Source organism: Zeus faber, assembly GCF_960531495.2.
Source record: "Zeus faber genome assembly, chromosome: 16".
In the NCBI taxonomy this organism is placed as follows: domain Eukaryota; kingdom Metazoa; phylum Chordata; class Actinopteri; order Zeiformes; family Zeidae; genus Zeus; species Zeus faber.
In genome coordinates, this window is record NC_137202.1 from 16,924,106 (window position 1) to 16,934,869 (window position 10,764).

Here is a 10,764-nt window from a genome sequence, read left to right on the forward strand (position 1 = left end):
TGAGAGTCTAGTCAAAAGTTACGATTAGATTAGATTAGATTAGATTAGATTCTCTACTCATCCCTGGTCGAAAATTGCTGTCTCGTAGCAGCACATATCACAACAAATAGGCAAACACAGTCAAGTGAAAAGAATGGCACTATACAATGAACAATAAATGTTCAACAATTTGAAATACAAACAGGAAATTATGTGTGTGTGTGTGTGTGTGTGTGTGTGTGTATAAGATATCCTAAAAGAAACTTCATTTATTCATAGTTGGTGGTGAATATTGCATGCACAATTCTAAATAAAACGTAATTTGCAAAATGACCATGCTATCATGTGACTCGACATACACCATGTGGGAAAATGTAGGCTAAATTCAAATTCTAATTAAATAATTATATTCCGCATTTGCCTTTCATGTACCTGTGTCTCCCTGCAGCAGGTGGTCTGCTCAGGTACGTCGGCTTTGCTGCTTTTTGTACACGTTGATCTTCAAAGTTTTTTTATGGATAGTACTTGAACTGAACTGATAAGATAAAAAATAATAAAGCGGAAAACTAATTATATCCACCAAAAAAAACCCACTGACACCATGTTGTCGTGTTCATATGACCAGGTTGAAATAAACTCAAACACACACGTACGTACGCGCGCGCACACACACACACACACACACACACACACACACACACACACACACTCACACACACACACCCACACCCACACCCACCCCTCTATACGTCACACACACTCACCAAGAAATAATTTAGCACTATCTTATAACTGAGTTAATATCTCCCCTTCGTAATTCTCCTCCAGCATTTTCTGCTAAATATAGGCCTCTGGGCCATCTGTGAGAATAATTTAGAACCCTTAATATTCCCATCAGCACTTTGTGGAGACCAACACAGGACAACCCCCCGCCCGTATTCAAACTTCCAACTTCAATCCCTCCCTTCCTCCTCCCTTATCGCTGTCACCACTATCCCCACCCATCCCTGCGAGGTCTGCCGTCCAAGCGCAGGGGTGTGTTTTGCACTCTCCAGGACCCGGGTCCAGCCTTAAGGTCGGAGGCACTTGTGGGATTTGTAAACTTGTGATCGAGATCGCCCGCGTCGGGACCTGGGTCTCTCTCGGTGTTTATAGGGCCGTCTATCATCCCACGGGATTACAACAAAGACCCGGTGAGTGGATCCGCATCCCGTCACTTTCGTTTATTCTACTTATCGATAGGCGGCTTGTTTTCCACCGCAGGCTTACCACTGTCAACTTGAGAACAGTAAGAACTGACATTTGTAAGGGGCAAACCTTGCAACGCAAAACTTGTCGATAGTCACCCGAGGTGTGGGAGCTCATGGAAGAGGACCTCGACGAACCCCGTCGCTCACACATTTTCAGTCATTCATTTCAGTCTGAACAGAATGTGCCGAGCGATGGCCACTGCGTGCGCTGCAAGCGTTTCATGTGATGTTACCGAGCCCTGCCTGCAATACACAGCTGAGAGAGGGAGAGAGAGAGAGAGAGAGAGAGAGAGATGGGAAACCTGGGGGTCTCCGATTCTTGCCTCGTGATTATTTTAGGGGATTCAAATGGGGTTTAATGGAAGGCCCGCCTCCCTGACGTCTTCCAGCGCGGCCGTTTTTCAGGTTTTGAGATCGACTTAAGCATTATTTTCTTAGTTTTGCTTATTTCTTTCCCCCTCCGCCCCAGTTTACTCATTGTGTCCTCCTGGGTTGCGTCAAAGCCCATTTGATAGGCCGGTGACGCCACTACTCTTCACTAAAATGTCTTGGCCGAAAATGGCATTTAAAAATAGCTGCGGCGTATTGAGTTTCAGTCAGTAGATGTGATGTGATGTTTTGCCACTTGACAGAGCCTTAAAGAAAACGGCTGAGAGTCGGAGGTCCGGAGAGCCCTAAGAGTAGAAATAACTTAAGTGTTGCATGAATGAGACACAAACACACACACACACACACAAATAAATATATATATATATATATATATATATATATATATATATATATATATATATATATATATATATATATATATATATATATATATGTATGTGTGTATGCATAATTATCCTTCTTAAAGGGTGAAACACCCAAGTTCAAAGTTCCACTAAAGCATGTTCACACCAGGCTGGCCTCCAAAACGAGCCCAGCAGCCAATCGAGAAGCTCGAGAAAGGCAAATGAAGGACCCCCGACTCAAACAGTCTTTCCTCATGATCCCGGGCCCTTCCTCGGTCTGCAGATATGGAATCCGTTCGGCGGGAGATTATGATCCTTAGAGCGCCTGTTTTCTGTTGCCATTGATCTCCGATGTTTGTGTAAACGGTGTTTGTTTATAAGCGAGCGGCGTGTGTGCGCGTGTGTGTGTGTGTGTGCAGTGTCTGGTGTCCCCTGACAGAACTCAAGTGTGTACAGTGAGCTATACGTTTCCCGTGGCTGAGACATCTGTTTGGCTGTGGTATGGAGGGAATCTGAGGTCACTGACATACCCCCTTCAACTTCCCATTATGTGCTGTCTGCCTGACGCCTTATTCGTTTGGGCGCTGCCATTTCACTTTGAAGGGTTGTCATTGGTTTGTCGAGGGGTGATCTTGAGACTTGAGGAGGGCGGTTACAGAATACGGGAATCCAACTGAAGTATAGGTCTTTCAATAATAGAAAAAAGTGTGCAGGGGGTATTGTAACCTCTCCTGTCATATCTGTGAATGTTTTGCTGAATTAAAAATGTATTTATGCTTATTTATTGTCCATCATATTAAATGTAAAAGCATAAATAGGGAGCTTTGTTATAATTAGGATCGAATCATTTTCTGTCTCAGAATAAAAAAAACATCACACCTGCGATTTTGTCAAGCAACTCTTGAGCAACTTGTGAATGTGCTTCACGATAAAAGAATGGAGTTGACTTGAATTAGTCATGAGAGTAATTATACTGACATTTTTCTTCTTTTTTTTTTTAACTATAAGATTGGAACATATCTCTAAAGCTGGGAGACCTTGGGAAACTCTTCTCTTACTCAACACTTCAGGTGCTGGCCAAAATCCTGGATTTTGATCTTAGTAAAGAGTAAGGAGTAAAACACCTTCAGAGCCCCTATCTACCGCTGGGGTGCCTGACGAAAGCCTAAAGCGCCACCTCAAACAGCGGGTGAAGACAGCGTTCTCGCCGGGAATAACAAAGCACCTATTAAAGAGATATCTTCTTTGACTTGGGGGCAAAAAAAAATGGTTCATGTTTGGGGCACGGGCCCGTGTTTATCCAAGTTCCACTCTGTGCTCTGTGAATGCTTGAACTGGTGGTAGAGTTACGGCTGTTATGTAATGTTGTGCCCTCTGTTCTCCAGCCATGCCTCTGGGAACACCTGCCCCACCTAACAAGCGCAGGAAGGCAAACAGGATCATTACCGACCTGTCACATGTCACTCAGGACGGTGAGGCTCGACAACCAAAACCAAAAATGCCAGCGTCTCAACTTACCATACATTAATGGTTGGAATATGTGTCTGTGTGTGTGGTGCCCTGATCTATCGGACATGGTGAATTTAAATGCCACAATCGAGATTAGTGGAATAAATTGGGTGTTAAAACCAAAATAATTCCATACCTGTATTAATATTTTTTTCTTTTGATGCCCGCCGGTACCGATCTGCCGAATGACCAGAATATGACTCTGAGCCGGAGGCTTCCGAATTTGATCTCGGAACCAAGATCAGGACCCCGAAAGACATCATGCTGGAGGAGCTGTCCCTCATGAATAACCGAGGCTCCAAGATGTTTAAGCGGAGGCAACAGAGGGTGGAGAGGTTCATCTACGAAAACAACCCGGACCTCTTCAGCAGCGAGTCGATGGTGAGGACCGTAACACACACACACACACACACACACACACACACACACACACACACACACACACACACACAAAACGCAAACGGTCAAAAGGAATCGAACCAAAGCCAAGTCAGTCCAACCATGCAGCGTTGTTGTCCACAGGCCTGAGCTTGTACTGTACCTGAGGACTGATTTTTTTTTTCCTCTCCAGGAGAACTTCCAGAAGCTGGTGCCCAGTCTCGGAGGTCAGATGACGGAGGTGGGGGGCCATTTGGTGGGCAAGCTGGCTGCGGGACAGACCGCAGGGGGAGCCCCGCTGCCCCCACCAAAGCCCGGAAGCAAAGGGACAAGGGCGGGAGCCGGAGGAGCAGGAGCAGGAGCAGGAGCAGGAGCAGGGGGGGCTGGAGGGATAGGAGGCGCAGGAAGACAAGGAGGCAGTGACCCTAGTGGTGCTGTGAGTGGAAGTGGGTGGTCTCCACTTAAAGGTTAGTAAAAATAAAAACAATCACAATTTTTTTGCATCAAAATGAATAGGATGTTTGATGTTGGACAGACCTGTTGGGATATGGTTTAATATACAGTATTATGTAAAGAGGTGTCAATAATTGCAAATTGTCATTTTTGATCTGTGTTGACTTCAAAGCAATTAGCGCTAGATTACGGAACTTCCGCTGAATATTGTTTTCTATATTAAAGTTGCCCAAAGACAAAGCTGTGGAGACTTTGGAATATAAATAGTAATGCATTTGGAGATTCGGTTTCAATGATATTCTCCCCCAAAAAGGTCAGTTTTGGACACGTCCAGAGCACATAAAAAAGGGTTCCTTGTTGTCTTTTACATCTCCAACAGGGGGAGGACTGCTGGGAATGCATTTTGTAAAGGCATGAGGGGGTAAAGTAAACACTGTGGATGATGTTGAATTGTGAGAGTTTGTGGAGGGAATTGTATGAGCCCTATAAGCTGTCCCCACAGATATTTGACCAGCGGTCTTCATTAAGGGGTTCCCCAATATCTGCTTCCCATACGGCAAGAAGAGAATAACACAGAAGTGTTGTCAGGCCGTTTTTTTAAATTCCAACAGAGCAACATATATAGTTTAGAAATTAATACAATTAAATCTTAGAATGTGGTTTACTCTAGAGGCATTCAATTTTTCAGCCTCATTATATAATATAGTAATATAATTTGGCAAGATGTTTTTTGTTTTTTTTTCAATCTCTCTAGAAATACAGGAACTTATGATTATGACAAAGTGGATCCGTGACAGTTAATACAAAGTCTTACTGCAATGTGTGCGCAATGTGTTTTCTGGCAATTGAAATTCTTATCAGGTGGAGGAAGTGATGATCCAACCAAGAAGCAGACTCATATTAGGACTTACATTTCGCCATGGGAGAAGGCCATGAAAGGTGATGAGAGCCTCACAGCCACCCTGAAATCAAAAATGCCCGGGCCTTTGATTCAAGTGGATCTGCCCAATTTCAGATGCTTCAACAGGTACTCAGCTCAGCTCAGAGTTACTCTGCCCCCTTATTGTATTTTCAAATAATCTAATTAATATGTGGCCAGAACGATTCAATACGACACCTACCATCTTCCATGAACAAGTCAAAATGTATTTGTACATTTTTAAAAGTACCCAAATACATATATATATATATTTTTTTTTTTCCCCTCCAATCTTCTGTTAGGAGCGCGATGCCCTTTGGAGGGTACGAGAAGGCAAACCAGCTCCTAAAATTCCAGCTGCCGGACATCGAGGCAACCAAAGAGGAGCCAGAACCCGTGGTGGTGTACCAGCACGACATAGGCTGCCGGCCCTCGTTTAACCGCACTCCCATCGGCTGGGTGTGCAGCAGCGAGCCCTGCAGCATACACATGGAGACGGACGCCGTGGCTTACGACGGGGAAACGGACGACCTCTGAAAAGCACACACACACACGTCGCGACAAACACAATGCGCGGTCAGACACGTGGCACGCAGTCACAGTGAATATGTGCCTACAGGGCTGCAAAGGTCGTCGCATGCCCACACTTCATAGATAGAGCTTACACTAAAGCATCATAGCTATGCTACTGATGGAAAATAGTCTATCATTAAAGAACATCATCCTAACATATATTTAGCAAAGAGATGGAAAAAAATAAGTGTTATGTAAAGGATATGGGAGGTAGAAAATCAGACTGTACTTGGTTCATTTAACTATTATTTTTTTTGGTAATATTGCTCTTCATTTTCACATTGAATCCAAAACAGAGTTTTATCGAAGATGAATACACGTTTCTTTGTTAGAGGTCGGTTGTGTCCAAGTTGAAAGAACGAAACAGGACGTTTTAGTTTGGGATGCGTTTCTCTGTGGATGCTGTGTTCGATTCTCTCGCTCTTTACATGCAATTGCTTTTGTTGTATCTATGGCAATCTATATTATGCATTGTTATCTATACATTTTTGCACAAACTAATATTCAGGACGCATATAACGACAAATTTGTTCTCATTTGTGCGGAGTAATGGGCAACGCCATTTTTTTCAATTGAAACTCCACCGATTTATCTACTGTGCCACCAACAATTTCTCCGTAATAAATCTCTATCTCTCGATCTCGACTCTCCTTTGTTGGCGTCATGTACGGGTTCGGCCAAAACGTGGCGCGTAAAACACCTCGCGACTTACTAATTTCACTGTTTTTGCTGTCGCGACTAATGTTCCCAGAGGTATTCAAACAGATCTTTTGATTACAGTTGTCCGAAAACATTCTAGGGCGACGGGGTGCGGGCTCGAGTGGCCGGACCACTGCGAAGGACCCCGGGCTTTTACTTTGAAAACCCCAAGAGTAACGGTAACCGGAGAAGCGACGCGCGGCGGCAAAGCGGGCGGGACGCCACGCGGTGCGTTTCCAGCGGGAGATGGCGACGCGACGCGACTTTGGGAGACGAGGCGATGGAAGAAAGTTGAATGGATTTCAACTTCATGCCAAGTAGCTGCACTGCGGGACAGCGACGACGCCTTTCCGCCGGTCCGTCCGCTTAACAAACCCCGAACAAACCCTTGACTTCGGTTCCTACCAAACTTTTGCTCCCGAAATGGAGGAAACGCTTGTGGTTGCGGGAGCCGGTTTCGCCCTACTCTATGGTTATAACGATATTCATTTACATAGGCGTGATTAAAAAAAAAAAAAAACCCCAAAACAAAACAAAACAAAAAAAAAAAAGAGATGGAAGATTTGGGAGGTAAGTTGGGATCGCTGCCCGTGATGCATTGAATAAAAAAAAAAAGTGAGGGCCCAAGTTGGATCTCTGTTGAAGTGAAGCTCTCGTGGAGACTCTCCCTCTACTTCCATATACTGTAGTTTGGTTAAAAGCGTTTCCATTTACAGTTTGACGTCATATAGCACAAATCACATGGGAATGTTTTGAGAACTTCGTCTGGCAGGTATAACGTTGAAATAGAAGAAAAAGAAACAGTCTTTATTCGTCACTCAACACACCACACTACAACACATGCTTGCACACACACACGCGCTCTCCCCTTTCCTTTACCTCTCTCTCTATCTCGGTGGACGTGTTGCCGTCACTTCTGTCCTTGTCATACATCTTCCCGATGCCGGCGAGCATGTAGAGGCCCCTCGCGCAACTGGTTTTCGGTTTCATGTGCGGGAGCCGGCATCAGTTTGTGGCGAGGGCCCGTACGTTGCCGCCGATCTGGGAGGGTGGAAGGGGCGTGCCCCACCTCCCACTCAAATTTGACTGTTTTTTTGTTTCTTTTTTGTCGAGGGAGCTGTCCTCCCCGGTGGTACACCCATCGGCTCTTATATCCGGCGAGGAGGGTTAAGGGGGTCTCGAATAACTTGGGGCCCCGGTCGGAGCAGGTGCCGTGGCACTCAGCCACGCGGCGAAGTGGCTCCGGGCCCACCCTGAGGATTTGGATGAGGGGTTTGGGGCTGGATCAGAAGAGGCTCTATGCCGAGACGAGGCGGGGGGTGACTGGGCCGGCTGTCGTGGGTATCCCTGCGGCGGTCTGGATAGCGGTCCAGCTGCCCTGGCTGGACAACGGGCTCAAGGACCTTAACTGGGCCTGCCTCCACAAAGCCATGCCGGTGCGTGCCGTCATGCACCGGCATGGCTTTGCGGAGGCCTAGGAGGGTAAGGGAGGATTTTGTGCTGACCTGGGAAAGGGTAGAGAGGGGGGTTGGCAGTATGGGCAGCAGGAGGAGCGTTTCCTGCTCTGGCTGATCGCGAGCCTCTTCAAAAAGGCCTCGTGGGTGGCTAGGAAGGACCGCATTAGGCACGGAAGGGAGTCGGGGGCGGGGAGGGTTGTGAGCCCTGAGAGGCAGGACAAGGTTGGATGTGGCGTGGTGGGGCCGGCATGCTGCCCTGGAGAGGTGGAAAGGAGGTTTGGGTTTGATGTAGATGTTTAGATGTCAGCCAGTGGGCAGTTTATGGCTTGTCTGTGTTATATAGTCACCTGTAGGTTTTGACCCTGATGTATGGGTTTGTGACGATACGCCCCACGATGTTGTGTAATGACTTGAGTTTGAAAACCATTAACGATCAAAAAAATCACTCTCTCCCCCATCTCTCCCCCCTCCCCTGGTGCATGTTCTTAAAACTTTGCACCAGTACTTAATAAATACTCATCTTCTAATCACTGTCTTTTGACTCCTCAGTCCAGCTGCCCAGTCCACATTAAAATAAACCCTCAATAGATAATTATATACATATCTATATGTTGCAATTGTGGCGCTGCCTCCTTGCGGTCGCCTGCGTGGGTGCTCCGTGTCGATTAAGCACATTTTTGTAATTTTTTCTATTTTAAATATGTGCGCCAAAAACTCATGGGCAGCGATCTCCTACGGCAGCGATGCACTCGTGGACATAAAACTTTCCCTGAATGAACAACCTCGGGACTTCTTATCCGCGGATCCACGGAGGAGGCCCCGTGGTAAAAGAGGCGGCATAGGGGTCAGAAGGAGGACGCAACCTTACCGTCCACCTCTGCCAAGCATCCTTCTTGCCAATGTCCAGTCCCTGGAGAATAAGATCGATGACCTTTGAGCGAGGATTACATTCATGACTTTCTGTGGATTAATGTTTTGTCTTGTCCAAGTTTTCCATTTTTTTTTTCCGATTGAGTCCGAGAATATGAAACTCACCATTGTCTCGCAAATTTTGTAACTTACGACTTCCTCGAATCCTGCAAAGCAAGGAGGAACACAACACTGCATCTCACTCACACAAGGTTAGATCCGAATAAAATGTGTTAATTTATGAAAAGACCAAAGAGATAAAATATTAATCGAACAGCCGCGCAGACATCAACCAGGTCAGATGGTACGCACACACACACACACACACACACACACACGCGCGCGCGTGTAGTTCTCACGACGACAGAGCGACTGACTCTACACCACACACCACACACGATGTGAATGGACGTTCGGAACCACAAACCTGCACACTTACAAGGAATTTTGTTTGAACGTTGGTGTGTCGGTGATGCACAAACGTTTGGCTACTTCCAGTCAAATTTAGTCAGTTTTTCACAAATTTCTGCTCCATATGTGGATCGATTTGGATGAAACTGAACCATGAGATGTCTGTGACGCCCTGGTTCCGACTACACCTCATCCGTGTCTGTAGCTGCAGCGGCTATTTTGTTCCAGACAGTTTTAGCCCGAAAAGGGCCAAGGAGAATAAAAATACTAATAATCCAAACAATAACAATAGGGGACCATGGCTACGGAATGGACCTCTAATAATAATAATAATAATAATAATAATAATAATAATAAATATGGCTGCAGGCAGCAATACACAGGGTCCATTTTAGCCGTGTTAGTGACAAATTACATTTTGAAGCGCTACCGTCTTTCTGTGACTAATTCCAATTTCATGGGTTCTAGTTTTCTGACGCGTTCCTATTACATGGACACAGCATTCGTAATACATTGTCATGAGTTTCTGTGGATTAATGTTCTTTTGTGTCCAAGTTTTTTGATGGGTACGATTGCATGAAACCGGAAAACGGTTGACGTTTTTACGTGATTGTTTACAATTTTCAGGATGCAATTTTTCAGATTCCTTCCGAGAATATATCGGAATAGAATGTCTTAATTTACAAACAGACCAAAGAGATAAAAATCAATCGAACAGCTCTGCAGACATACATCTACCAAGTAGGACGGTACACAAACACACACACACACACACACACACACACAGCTAGTTTGTAATCTTCTACCGCTACAGAGCGATGAGAGTCTACACCACGCACCGTGCACGCCAATGGACATTCAGAACCACAACCTGCACATTTATAGCAAATTGGATGATGATGTCACCAAGTGTCTTACCCTAAAACACATCTCGTTACATTACCGGATGGAAGCTTTTCGGTTTTTCTCTCTTTTCTGCTCCGTATGTGGGCCGATTTGGATGAAACTGAACCATGAGATGTCTGCAACGTCCCAGGTTCTGACTAGACCTCAACCTTGTCTGTAGCTGCAGCGGTTATTTTGTTCCAGACAGTTTTAGCCCAAAAAGTGCCAAGGAGAATAAAAATACTAATAGTCCAAACAATAACAATAGGGGACCATGGCTACGGAACGGACCTATAATGATAATAATAATAATAATAATAATAAATATGGCTGCAGGCAGCAATACACAGGGTCCATTTTAGCCGTGTTAGTGACAAATTACATTTTGAAGCGTTGCCGTCTTTCTGTGACGAATTCCAATTTCATGGGTTCTAGTTTTCCGACGCGTTCCTAGTACATGGACACAGCATTCGTAATACATTGTCACAAGTTTCTATGGGTTAATGTTCTTTTGTGTCCAAGTTTTTTGATGGGTACGATTGCATGAAACCGGAAAACGGGTGACGTTTTTACGTGATTGTTTACAATTTTCAGGATGCAATTTTTCA

At 45.2% G+C, this 10,764-nt stretch overlaps 1 protein-coding gene across 1 annotated transcript; it reads left to right on the forward strand.

The window, feature by feature from the left end:
- Window positions 1-968: 968 nt before the first annotated feature.
- Window positions 969-6,434, forward strand: myoz1a (myozenin 1a). Its single transcript, XM_080016997.1, has 6 exons — window positions 969-1,172; window positions 3,349-3,435; window positions 3,666-3,853; window positions 4,044-4,317; window positions 5,165-5,330; window positions 5,525-6,434. The coding sequence occupies exons 2-6, from the start codon at window positions 3,351-3,353 to the stop codon at window positions 5,757-5,759; spliced, it is 948 nt and encodes a 315-aa protein (XP_079873123.1). The 5' UTR covers window positions 969-1,172; window positions 3,349-3,350; the 3' UTR covers window positions 5,760-6,434.
- Window positions 6,435-10,764: the final 4,330 nt, after the last annotated feature.